Consider the following 13,911-nt stretch of genomic DNA (forward strand, 5'->3'; position numbering starts at 1 on the left):
GAGGATCGGAAGAAACCGTGCAGGAGTTTGATTATGACACCTAAAAGTAACCCCCACTTGTAATGATGGACTGTGGCATTGGGAATAATTAGCCATCTTCTTAGACTGGCTCAGGTCTAAGCAGCTGCTTGTAGACTGGGCAGTGCAGGCAAGTCTGTAGCTGAGCGCTTCTGTAGATTTGCGAGTCTGGCTGGAGTAGATTGAGAGGGCTCTAAACAGAAGCTTGCAGACCAACTCACAGCTTAGGACATCAAGATAAAACCCAAATACAGCTTTGCCACTGACCCTCCTGCATGGCTTGACCAGAAATGTTGCTTCCATAGCCCAGGCTGGGCTCTGCTTTCTCCTTGGAATGGCAGTCCAAGGCAAACCTGTTCATTTGGAGGCTGATTATAGAAACTTGGCCTGAGTGTGCCCCTCCCTCTTACTTCCAAAGCACAGTAGCAAACAGGGCTGCTTCCCGAGGAGGAATATAGAGGCAGTCCCTCTTGGTTTGAAGACCCAAACTTCATCTGCCCAGGGTGCATGCATTCTTGAGGGCCTCTCATGCAACTTGGAGTGAGTCTCAGGCTGTTGTTTGTTCTTTCAGGTTTATAGTGTGAGTCTACTTGTCAGCATGAACCTTGAGCAATTTGGACTTGATTATTTGCAGACTCTTCCACTGAGGCATATTTGTAATGAAGAGTCTGGTTTATTCAGGGTTTTCTCTGAAAGTTAACAGGAGTTTTGGAGTCAGAAAATTCTGTTGGGAAAAAAGCTGTGTCAAGGAAACAGGAGAGAAAGTACAGGGAAATAAGCAGGAATGAAGGTGGAGGAGGGAAACCTGGGGTTTAACAAATGGAGACACTTATGACTGAATCATTGAACTTGACCCTATATTTTAGACTGTGCTCAGGAAAGAGTGCAGGACCTGCTTTCCATCCTTAAGGAGTTTACAGTCTAGCCATACCTTAGCCCTAGGGTTTCTCAACATTGGCACTATTGACATTTTGGGTGGGAAAATTCTTGCTGTGGGGGTGTCCTGTGTACTGTGGCATTAACAGCATCCCTGGTTTCTACCCACTAGATGCCAGTAGCATCTCCCCATTTTGTTATTTTTGTTGTTGTTTATTTTATTATTATTATTATTTTTTGGTTCTGGGGATTGAACCCAGGGGTGCTTTACCACTGAGCCACATCCCCAATCCTAATTTTTCATTTGAGACAGGACCTTGCTTAGGAGCCTTTCTGAGTTATTAAGACTGGCCTTGAACTTGTGATCCTCCTGCCTCAGACTGCCAAGTCACTGGGATTACAGTTGTATGCCATGGTACCCAGCATATCTCCCCATCTGTGACATCCAAAAATGTCTCTAGACATTACCAAGTTCTCCAGGGGAAGGGGGGTAAAATGACTCAACTGTGAACCACTGCTCCAGGTGTTGTTCAGTGACTTCTAGGTCCCAAACTGATTTTTTTCTACTCATGTCATAGAATTCTAGAGTTGTATATCACTGTTCTTTATTATATTATGGCATGAAACTTTCCATCTAGTAATGGTTACCCTTGCAACAATAACGCTGAAGTAAGGAGGAACAAGCAAACTCAAGAAAAGCTGTGACCACCATCTTCCTTAGAATTTGAGTGTATATCCCATTTTTTTCCCCCTCTTTTGGTACCAGGGAGTGAACCCAGGGGTGTTTAACCACTGAACCACATTCCCAGCCCTTTTTATTTATTTATTTTTTTAATTTTTGAGACAGAGTCTTCAATAAGTTGCTTAGGGCCTCACTAAATTGCTAACACTGGCTTTGTGAACGTTCGATCCCCCTGCCTCAGCCTCCCAAGCTGCTGGAGAGACAGGCATGTGCCAGCTGTATATACTTTTAATATAATTGGGTAAGGCTAAGAGAAATGGAATGAGGGGAGAACTAATCTTAAGAGAAGTATACAACCCCCCCTTTATCAGGAGTCCAGAATCTCATACCTCTTCTCCCTTCCTTTTGTGTGAGATTTTCTCTCTTGTAGGTTATTTCTCACTGCCTTTGGTTAAAACTCTTAGTTTTCAAAAATTTTTATTTTTTGTGGTACTGGAGATTGAATCCAGAAATGCTCTACCACTGCACTACATCCCAGCCCTTTTTATTTTTTTATTTTGAGACAGGATCTTGCTAAGTTGTTGAGGCTGGTCTTGAACTTGCAATCCTCCTGCCTCAGACTCCCAGTCTTCGAGATTACAAGTGTCTGCCACCGTGCCTGGCTAAAGGCTTACTCTGAGTGGGAAGATGAAAGTCAAACTGGGCACTTTTTCCAGCTCTTGAAATGTACCTCTTTGAAGGAAGATACGACCTTGTCCTCGAGGAGGGCTTCTGGAGAGGGGAATCATCCTGGAACCAGTTCAGGTTCCGTGGAAGTCAGCTACCTATGTAAGGGCAGGGGAACAATGGCAGAGGCAGGTACCCATCCCAGGGGCCGGGGCTTAGGGCTTTGGCCCCACCCTTGGTTCCTTCAGGTTGACCTCATCCCAGGCAATGATACCAACTCTGGGTTTAGATAGTATTGGTAACAAAGCAAGAGCTCATCAAACCTAAATGCTAATAGTATCCAGCCTTTTTCTAACATGTCAGTGCAAGGGAAACTGGAGGACAAAAAAACAAAGAGGCCAAAGGTTTCTATAATCATGTCTTTAGGTGACCTGCTCTGAGCATTTGCATGTCACCTGCTGCAGAGCCAGAGCCAACTGAGGTGCATTAGGACAAGAGCACTAGACCATGAAGGGGGAGGCTGCACGGAGCGCTGGTCTGTAGAGCAGCACCATTAGACTCTGCTTGACCCCAAGGGACCGTGTAGTTTTAGAAAACCTTAAAAGGAGAGAAAAATCTTACACAGCTAAGATGGCTAATTATCTTATCTTTTGAGACTAGGATATATGTGCCTTGTGTTTCTTTAAGTTTATATTTATTAATAAAAGCTATTATTGAATGGAAGAGGATCATTGATTCTTCCAAAGCATCCAAATAATGACCAGAGAAATTCCTACCTTCAAATTCCCAGACCTGGATTGGGGGGCTGCTCGGGTGGGAGCAACCTTTAAGTGTGCAAGTGAGGGCCCACTCCCTTCAACATGCCACACGCTTCCTGAGCACAGCCCTGGTTGTGTACTGTGGAGGACAGAAACCCCACATTGAGCAGACCATGTTCAGGGACAACAGCCCGAAAAGGAATCAGGCAGAAGTTTGGATCCCCCCTTGGTGAGGACCCAGCTGACCTTCCCACATCAGCTCCCCATGGCACCCATCCCTGCCCTCTCAGCCTCAGACCCACCAAACTGTAGGGCCTCCGTTAACAGGGCAGGGGCTGTCAAGTGCACACACTGTTCCCTTCAGGGCAATTCTATGCCCCCTTCACAAACTAAGTTCTAATCGCCTCTTCCAAGAAGTCCTCCCATTCTGCTGGAGGTGACCTATAGTCTCCTTCGGTGCAGCCTGAACTACTGATTCATCTCTGATATGGGGCCGGGCACACAACAGAGTAATTATTTGTTACCAAAAGGTAAAATCAAGAAAGAAGGAGAGAAGAGAGAAGAAAGAATACATATTATACACACATTGCAAGCTCCTTAAGGAAGGGATGATTGATGTCTTACTCATTTTTTATGCCTGGCACTGTGCCTGGTGCTCATTATAAGCTTGCTGAAAGAATATAACTGACCTGTCTCTCTTCCCCTTTCCTCAGCAGTGATTTACACATAAGCCTGGCCAGTTGTCAAATTTTCATTTGATTAAATCTTATTTTGTTCTGTTCTCAACTTGCCAACAGTGTTTAAATCAACCCACAAATAGAGAAACTAAAGATCAAAACTTACTGTCCTGTGTTGAAGGTCTGCGAGGAAGTGCCCAGAGATCCTGCCATGCTTTCTGTTGCTCTGACTTGATGGGACAAAACATCCCCCATCATTTCTTCAGCACAGACAGCCTGGGTCACTGAAGATGGTCACAGGGCCAAGGGCTGGCATTTAACCACCCCTGCTGCTCCAGGATTTAGGTCCCTGAGAGCAGTGTGGCTTTCTGTTCTGGGCCTGCATTCCTGCAATTTGGAAGGCAGAGACCTCAGTCTCTACCACAGTTGTATAAAACCAATTCCCTCATATAACCTGGTGGTGTCTTTTTGGCAGATTTCTTTGTAGAAATTATTTCCTTGCTGGGTTGCACAGTGTTAATAAGGACAATTCCCAGTTAAATATGTCCTCTAATGGTAGCAATGCTCTGTGGTTATTGAGGACATCTTCCTTGCTTTTTAAAAAAATTTTCTATTTTTTTTGTAGTTGTAGATGGGCAGAATGCCTTTATCTTGCTTATTTTTATGGGGTGCTAAGGATCGAACCCAGTACCTCACATGTGCTAGGCAAGCACTCTGCCACTGAGCTACAGTCCCAGCCTCTTCCTTGCTTTTCTTACCAAGGATCATCTGAAAAGAACACGAGCATTAAAGCCACTTGACTTTATGGTTTATAATAGAGCATAATAATAGCGATTTTTACCATCCTAAATTGGATTTCATGTATTTAAATGATCGAACCCCTGGTAAACCTAAATTCTCCTGGCCTCTTATATAAGACTAGAGATTGCTAACCACCCATTCGTGTATGTGTTATCACTATGTGACATGTCACCTACAAAATCAGTCCATGCTTCACAGTAATACTTTGAAAGGAGAACAAGAATATATGGAATACTTAATTAAATAGCATTGTAAATAGAGCTAGAAAATACTAAAGTGTTGTCCCAGGAACCCCAAGTTGTGTAAACAAGGTGCTTGTTCCTCGAGCTGGACTTATCTGTGTTTATACTTGAGGCTTCAGAAGACCTCAAAAGCAGTTAACCAGCATCCTCGGGCCAGCCAGATGCCAGTGGAAGACGAAGCTGCCGAGCCAGCCAGAACAGGTAGTGAGGCCCTGGTGGCGAGCAGCCCCTGACCCTCTCCAGGTATCTGCACCTTCCTGGATGGGGTGTGTGACGACCTAGTTCTGTATCTGTGATTTCCTTTTATGTGTCGCACTGCTCTGTCTTGGCTCACCCTGAGTCATGCCCATGAGTGCTCTGTGGCCAGCAGGCAGCTCTCCCACGTTCGCATAGCACGTGTCCTCCTACCGCCAGCTCAGGAGCCCTTGCCATTGAGTTCTTATCTAGTGGCTCTTTCAGGCCACCTCTGCGAACCAGCTGTCTCTGTTTCTCCTGTCTGTCTCATTGTTCTTCAGGGGGGACTGCCTGTTTCAGTCTCCATTTAAAGAAACAAACCACTTCTTTGTTTATCTGAACAAAACTTTCTCTGACTCTTCCCTCCGGACATCATCTTTGATGCCTGTTCTCTATGTCAACCCGAAGACTGGGCTACCTGACTCAGGCTTTCCTAGAAGACAGGCTTTGGCTTCTCTCTCCTGGCTCCAGTTCACCAGTCGCCTTGACAGTTCTCCCTGCGCTCTGGAAGTCCCGTAAATTTTCTCTTTCAGTCAATGCTTTGGTTCTGCCTCCAATGGAACCCAAGTGAGGGTTCCACTTCCACAGGGTTGCACTTCCTAGATGGTTGGTGCTGCCTCCATGGGCACGGGCCACACTCCAACCTCATCTTCCTGCCCCAGGCTTCATGAGGAGGTGGAACTCGCAGGTCACAGCGTGGGGGTACTCCTTTTCCTTAGCAGTTTAGATTCTTTGCTTGCTCATTTGAACTACATTGTTTTTGCTGCCTCTGAAAAGCACCTGTCCCAGTCTCTGGGACTTTCCTTGTCTTCATGGCTGTTGATTCTCATTGCATTGTTTTTAAAGAGAGGCAATTTAGTCCCTGTCAAGTAGTCATCCAGGAGCAAAGAGCTCAGATTAGAGCATGAGATTAAATTATGCTGCTGTCTATAGGGCCTATTCCAATCAAAAGCAATGCAAAATGAATGGGGGGAAAGCCAGACTCTGTCCCCAGCGAAGCCACCAAGTGGGTTCATATGCTCTGGAGAAATGTCCCATCCCAGGGGCTTTGCTCTCCATTGACCCTGTTCAGCAGACTAAGACCACAGGATGAAGTCACCTCCTCTAGGCACAGATTGGGATTGCTCAGCTGTTTGGAGGCCTGTGTGACTCTCAGGATATTTGAGGTGACTGGGAAAGACATGACTAAAAACAGTCCAGTTTGAACAGACTGGCCAACTGGTCAGGCTTGCTAGTAATAGTCTTTATGTGGTGAGAGCTGGGTGGGCACCACAAGCTTCTGGAACTTTAGAAACAAAGAACAAAAGTGAATTTCATTCAAGGGCTTGGAAAAGAAACCAATTCCAGTGTTTTGTTTTTTTGTTTTTTTTTTCCTTAAGACCCCAAGAACCAAGGCCTCTGAGTACCTTTAAACAAACAAGCAAGTACCACCACCTCCCCACAAAAAAACCCAACATGCCCAAATACCAAGTTGCACCGTGCAGAGGCTACAGGCAGGGGACAGAGCCTGTGCTGTACAAATACCTACATCACCAGATGGAGACTCCCACCCTAAGCCCCTCCCAAACCACAGTCTGGTTCTCATGTTCAGGTTACAAGAGGAGGCCTGGGTAGGGAATCTGCCCACGGAGCCCTTCTCTCTGCCCCTTGGGTGGCCATGAGCTGGTTGGTGGCCAGCAGGAGCAGGGAGAACAGGACACTCTGTCCTTGGGAATAGCTCCCTCCATGCCTGCTCTGCTTACCCTCATAGCAGTCCAGGGTCACCGGGAGAAGCCAGATCAAGGACACACAGGGGTCAGCCACACATCAAGGATGCTCTACAGGCTCCATGTGAGATGGCAGGAGAGTAGGGAAGGAACACAAGCCTGATGGACCCTGGGGGATCAGCTAGACTCTGACCAGAGGACAAGAGAAGGGAGGGAGTAAAACGTCCACCTGTAGCCTCAGGCCTGGTTCCCTGGGTGTCAGTGCCCTAGAAGTAAATTCCTGGCCCTCTGCTGGCATCTCACATTTTACCAGGACTGTCCCAGGGTTTCAGTGTCCATGGTAGGCTTTATGGGAACAGGCTCTTCTGTGTTTCGGGCTGGGTGGCCACCATCTGCTTCCAGTGTGAGTTAGAACCAACACACCCACCTAAACACATATACACAATTTCTGTAGAGATCAGAACACCACAAGAGAAGAGGGTATATGTAAACAGAGACTTTCTTTAGATGGAGGATCCGACTGGGAGAAAGGGGAAGAGTTGTTAAGAACTTGGAAGCGTCAGGCTGGGGTGGCCCAGAGAAGACGTCATAACTGGGCTCCTCCGCTCACTCAAGAAGGTGGATTCACATGGGACGCTGTCCTGGGAGGTCCCCAGTAGGCCACCTGTGGGATTCACCCTAGATAGCTGAACACTAATTCAGATTCACTGAGGACTCCTACCTAATCCACCCATCTGTCCCCAGTTATGACTTACTAGGAGATCATAGTCCCCTGGTTCCACGTAGAAGAGAAGGGAGGAAGGTATGGTGGAGGAGTTTGTCTAGTAGGGCCAAGCAAAACCAGAACCAATCCATGATGACAGAGTGGGTCAGGTGGGGGAGAAGGCTGGTGGCGGATTCCTCACTGAGGTACCAGAGTAGACAATAGCCTGCCAACTAGGCTGATTCTCAGCCCTCCTCATCTTCCCTCTTTGGTCACATTGTATTAAAAACTAGTTTTTCCTTAGCAAAGAAACTGCTGTGTTGAAGGAGCACGGGAAAGAGGAATCACCATTTGAATCCCTCAGTGGGCATTCCCTCCACTCTCTCCGCAGTCACCCGAGTTGAGGGTGACCACCCCTAGAAAGGGCTGCAGAAGCCCTGCATCACCAACCAAACAAAAGTTGAACTCTGTCAACACACTATTCAGATCCAGCACAGTTGGACTCTAGATTAATTTCTAATCTTTTCCTTCCCCTTTTAATTGGAAATCCTGTCGACCCAGGACTGAGTGTGGGTATGTGGCCGACTGGCCGTGCATGCTGCAGCTGGGTGACTCCTGTGATTCTTAGCGTGATCTGGGTCTGTGATATTTCCAGCTCATCCTCTCTGCTTCTCTGTGCTGTTGCTGGCTTCTGGACCCCTCCTCACTGAGTGTCACCTTTAAATCACTCTCTAATTCAAAGATGAACTGCCAATCATATTCCTCTAATGAAAAACCTAATCACTCTATAGCATGTGTACAAAGAATCTACTTACGACCTTCACGGTGGGAGGGAATTGCCTGAAACATACCTAAGCCCAATGTGGAGGTCAGGTGACAGTCCATGTGACCTTGGCAATGGGCTTGATTGTTTGGGACTGTTTAGGACTGTGCAAAGAAATCTGGTGATAAAATTGATAGACATTCCAATGGGCCTTAAATCCACAAAGCAAAGATGGAATAAGATCTTATTCTGTGGCCCAGGGTTTCTCAAAGTGTGGTTCATGTGCCATGTGCATCAGCATCAGCTGGAGGTGCTTGGTGAAATGCAGATTCCTAGGCCCCATGCCAAATAGATTGAATCTGGGTCTCTGAGGGTTGGGTTTTTTTTGTTTTTTTAAATCTACATTTTGGACAAGCTTTCCAGATGATTGTTGTGCTGGTTTGAGAAACCCTGCTGAAAACCACCACATGTTGCAAATGGCTCACTTTAAGTACTCCAGCCAGTCCCACTAAGCCAAGGACCAAAATCTGAGACTAGAGATGGGGAGGTTTTATCTTCCTGGGGATGATTATGCAGCCGGGACATGATTTCTCACTCATTACTGTGGGATGAGATAAAGGGGAGGGGGAATGTAACTGTGTCCACTGCCTCTCTACCAGGCATCATCCTTTCAGTGGCCTTGGCTGGCATTCTTGGCATCTGTGTTGTCCTGGCAGTGTCCATTTGGCTTTTCAGAAGGAAGAAGAGGTGAGCTGGTTTGGATTTGAAATGGGAAGGGGTGGCTTATGTGTCCTTTATGATTGGTCCATCTGGAAGACAGCCTTGCAGAATTAAGAGCCCCTGTCGTCTGGAACAACACAGTCTAGCAGTGCTGGCCCTACACACCCTTCCAATGGCCTCCTTTGCAGAAGACTCTGATTGTTCAAGGGTCACTGTACTCAGACTTGGAAGTATGTGTACCAGCCTTGCTGCCATTGCTGATTAGCTGTGTGACCTTGGACGAGAGGTTTGAGTTGGGGTTTGTGCCTAAACAAAAGCAGCTCTTCTTACTAAGACTTTTCCATCTGGTTTTCCTTCTATAAATCCAAAAAGAAAAAATGAAGGAAAACCTCATGTCTTACTCACATTAGCTGTAAATGCTCTTGGTCCATGGTTTATTATCTTGTTTGCCTTTTCCTAAAACATGATTTATTCTTACTGGTATGAAAGATAAAAAGGTTTCCAGGAACTATGAAGCAGGGGTAATAATGGAACTTCCTTCAAAATGCAGGTCTAGTACTTTCTGGTGTTCAAAGAACAGTTGGAAAATAAACAGGTTCCATTTTAGTTAATGCTTTATTTGGGAACATTCTCTCCCAAGGCCAACAGATTTGGGAAAGGTCCCAAAGAGAAGAATCTGACTTGTAAAATTCCCTCATTCCATATATGAGTCAGGCTGTTCTCTGACTTTCTCTCCCCTTTTTTTAACTAACAATGCTTGTTTGTTCTTATTGTTCCAGTAGCAAAAAAGGTGACAACAAGGGAGTCATTTATAAACCAGCCATCAAGAAGGAGACTGAGGCCCATGCCTGAAGTCCCTGGCATTCCCAGATGTCCAAGGAAGGACCTTGTTTTGGACACTACATACTTTGGCTCTGTGAACTTGAAACACCTCAAGGTGTTCTCTGGAGCTCAACCTTCAAACATCCCAGACCTTTTGGAGTCTCTAACTGGACTTCCACTGTCCTGGTGACACTGCCATCCCCACGGTGATCCATGGGTGGGATGAGCTCTGGACCAGAAAGTAGGAACTTCGAACTGACTGCTCTGTGTGAAATGGCTGTGCTGTCTGGATTCTGGGTCACAAACCAGGCCACCTGCTGGTGAGCCATTACGAGTTGGCAAACACTTCCATCCAGGATCTCACTTGGTGTGCTCTCAAGTGTCCTGGAAATTCTGCTTATTCTCCCAGCTTCCAGGCTAGAATGTGCACTTTCTGTTTAGGTGTACTTTTGAAACTCAGTTTCTTTCCTCCAGAGAAGTGTTGTCTCCCTTGGATTTCCTTCTGCTCTGATAAACCTTCAGTCTGAACTTACGACTATGGGGGATGAATTGAGACAGAAAGGATCAGGATGTCAGAAAGAAAGGAAAACAAGAGATATACTGTGTAACGTATTGGGCATCTTCATAGTCCTGTCTCTTGGGTTAGAGGCACTGATTGGACCTTAGAATAAGGCATTCTCAAATTCCATTTCTTCATGGGGATGAAAGAGTGACAGAAAGAAGAGAGAAGAGAGAGGGGAGAAGGAAAGGGAAGACACACATGGTCTGGGAGAGTCTCTGTGGCGTTAGCACTGGAATCACAAGTCATCTCCCAAGCCACCATGTGAGAAGGACTCAATGTTAAGTCCAACCCACCCTCCCATCAGTGGGGCAGTTGTATTTTATACTCTATAATTTTTTATAAATAATTGTTCCTTGAAAATGAGTTACTTCCTCTCTCCTAGAGTAGATGTGAGTTCTGAGATGATCCAATCTGCTTTTGAACCTACAGAAAATAGGCAGAAGCAAAATGATTGTAGAACTTTGTCTCTCTTGCCCAAATGTCTTTCTCTCACTTCTGTGACTCCCTCACTGCCAATTTGGAATCAGGGATTGTCTCCTCTTCTGACTTTGAAGATTTCTTATCACAGTTTAGTTGAAATATATTTTCATGCTATAAGAGCAGGGAACTATCTGTGCAGGGGCTAGTGTGGTCCTGGTATTTAAGGGCCAATAATAATGGAATGTTGCTAAGATTCTCCATTGTTCTTCCTCCCCAAGTCACAAAGGCTAAAGACTTAATTCTTTCCTTATTTTGCTCCCATATAGGTGGGAACCCTGTATCAGTCAGTTCCCTGACTTGAGAAAGGGCCACAACCACTAGCCCTGCTTATAGTTCACAGGGAACTTTCTGGTTCATAGTCTCATTTTGACAGCATGGAATGTCCTCTCTTAAAGCACAAGTTTCTTTATAATATCTTCCTCCTTCTATTCCTCCCTCTGACTTGAAAAATTCTTTTTGTCACTGCCACAACTGTTCATAATGACAGCAAGCCCTATGTCTGTGTAGCCTGTTTTGCTATGCAAGTTTACAAGTGACCTCCTGGGGACTCAGATGTGTCTGTGTGTGCATGCACATGTGCATACAAGACTTCTGACAGCCTTGGAGCCAGGGGTGGTATCCCAACCTTGCCATTACATGCCTGATGCATTATCAAATGACAGCAAAGACAACCCTCATGACCAAGCAACATGAAATAGGTGGTTTCTTGGCCTTGGTTCAAAATTGCCAATCAGAAACTAGCAAAAACCACTCCAAAGCAGCTGGATTATCTTTTCAAAACACCCTCTGTATACATGAATGAGTTCTGTGAGAGAACAGAGAGATCATTGTACCTGGCACAAGGGCAGGCTGTAGAAAGGGAGACTCACTGGAAGGTGAAAACGGTGGCATTTCTTCTTCCTTCTTCCCCGTCAGCATGGCCCAGGTACTCAGTCCTCATGGCTGAGATTAATCAAAACCAGAAAAAATGCTCCAAGAATCAACAGTCAACTTCTTTGCTAATCCTGCAGGACTCCTGAAGACCCAGTTTTCCTCAGAGTCTTACTCATTCCACTGACACCAGCTGCTACTGCAGGAAATCAGTGCTGTTGTGTGTGACACACAGCTATCCTACGCTCGCCACTTAACTCTGTTGAGCGGTGGGTGCCTGGGTGGCCCCAGCGGGTGTTGTGTTAGGCACATGGCAGGTGCAGCCCACAGAACAAGGCACAGGCTGGGGGGTGACATGGGGAAGTCCCTGACTTCTCCAGTCTTTCCTTTGCCTCTCACTAATGGGGGATCTCGAGCATCTTTGTTTTGCTTCTTCAGCATCATCTGGTAAAAACCTCTATCTGTTGCTCTAACAGACATTCTAGTACTTGCAGTGCTGACTCTCCTAATCTTATTTCAAGTTCAGACCCTAAATTCCACTCCCTCTTGAAACTCTTAAGACCTTCTGACAGGCCCTTGGGAAGCCTGGGGTCTGCAATCCCCCTCTGTCCCTGTGCCTTATACCATAGGCCACTGTGGTGATGGTCTGTTGATACTTCCATATTTATTGCCACAATGATTGTAATGCAGACAAACACTGTAAGTATAAGAAATGATAAATAAAAAAAATTTTTTTGAGGTGAGGTTAAAAGCATTATTATTTGCAAAGTGCTTTGTAGCTCCCTGTTATGGTGATGAGTAACTAATGAGAACAGTCAATATCATTCACACCCAGGTCTTGGAACCTGGCTCAAAAGAAAAATATACAGATGAACTTAATCACTCAGTGGAATACAGAGGCCTACGTATGTGCAGCCCCCAGTCACACAGCTGCTTCGTTAGTGAGGCTGGGAAAGCCAGAGTAACTAGAGCAAGGCCCAGGGAGGGGGCACCGTGCAAGCTGGGGTTTGAGGAACAAGTCAGACTTGAATAGATGGATAGAAAAAAGGGGGATAGTCTGAACCAAAGGGACTGAATATAGGGAACATGTCCCATATTGCTTGCTTCTGAGAGTATTTTACACAGCAGGTGAACAGCTTCTCTTGGTTGCCTCTTGCTTTATTTTGGATCCTTTTGCAAAATATGCTGTCACCTGCCACTGTTTCCCCATATAATCTTTTGTCTAAACAAGATTTCATATCCTGGTTTGCTAAGAGACAGTCCTGTGAAGGTTATAGGTAAGCACCATCATTGTATGAATTATTTAGAAAAGTCTCCAATTTTCACTTTATCAGCCCTGGGACTGATATGGATGAACTATACAAGAGTCATTTGCTCCAGTAGGTGTTGGAGCAGCTGGCCCAGCTTTGGAGTAGAGACATTACAAATCCTCCTACCCCGTGGAGGCGGGGTAGGGAAGGTGCCTCCTGAAGTGGCAGTTAGCATCTCCCTACTCTCTCCACAGCCTTCCCTCATTCCCTGAACTCAACACTCATCTGAGTTGATGTCAGGGAAGAATGCTGGCAAGAGCCATGAGTTGGCAGAACCAACTTGGGTCCTTCAGCTCGGTCATTATCTCATCTAAAGGCAGCTGAAACAATCTTCAGCACACAGCCCAAGAGAATGTAAGACACATGACATTTTAAACTTTCTAGTAGCCACACTAAAAAAGAGTAAATGAAACCAGTGACAGCAATTTTAATAACATATTTTTTAAATCCAATAGACCCAAAACACTGTAATTCCCACATGTAATTAGTATTTTAATGAGATATTTTAATTTCGTGGTAGTAAGTCTTCAAAATCTGGTGTGTATTTTACACTTATGACATATCTCAATTCAGATGCTAAATTTTCCTTGTAAATATTTGATCTGTACTTTGATTTCATCAATTTTACAGTTGAAAAGCAGAGTTGTTCCTAACAGAAGTTTTCCAAATTACTGAATCTATTATCAACTTTTAAATTTAAATTGATTAAAATAAAATAAATTGAGCTTCTCAGTTTCACTAACCACATTCCGAGTGTTCAGTAGCCACTTGAGGTCAGTCCCCACCTTAATGAACTGTGCAGATGTGGACTGCTCACCTCCTTTGAAATGCCCTTGACTCCTAGGGGACTTCCACACAGAAATAAATCCTGGAGGAATGTCATGGGGTAGAGGGATGAGAATGGGAGATGGGGGACACCAGGGAGAGGCTAAGACAAGAGGGCAGGAAAATCAAGCCAAGAGGAAGAGATTAGCATCAGATCCTGGACTCGTTCCCTCTCTCCTCCCACCTCTTCCCCTGC

General features: G+C 45.5%; 1 protein-coding gene across 5 annotated transcripts in view; it reads left to right on the forward strand.

The window, feature by feature from the left end:
• The window catches only part of Ca12 (carbonic anhydrase 12), a 54,042-nt gene extending 40,479 nt beyond the window's left edge, over positions 1–13,563 (forward strand). Inside the window, exons 9-11 of one of the 5 annotated variants that reach the window (XM_047542124.1) lie at positions 7,925–7,936; positions 8,786–8,873; positions 9,629–13,563. In XM_047542124.1, coding sequence (XP_047398080.1) covers positions 7,925–7,936; positions 8,786–8,873; positions 9,629–9,698 — 170 coding nt within the window. In that variant the 3' untranslated portion in view covers positions 9,699–13,563. Of the gene's footprint in view, positions 1–4,832; positions 6,144–7,924; positions 7,937–8,785; positions 8,874–9,625 lie in introns of those variants that run through there. The other 4 variants (XM_047542123.1, XM_047542127.1, XM_047542128.1 and 1 more) reach the window with 4 other exon arrangements.
• Positions 13,564–13,911: the final 348 nt, after the last annotated feature.

The sequence above is a fragment of the Sciurus carolinensis genome, chromosome 2, assembly GCF_902686445.1.
Source record: "Sciurus carolinensis chromosome 2, mSciCar1.2, whole genome shotgun sequence".
Classification (NCBI taxonomy): domain Eukaryota; kingdom Metazoa; phylum Chordata; class Mammalia; order Rodentia; family Sciuridae; genus Sciurus; species Sciurus carolinensis.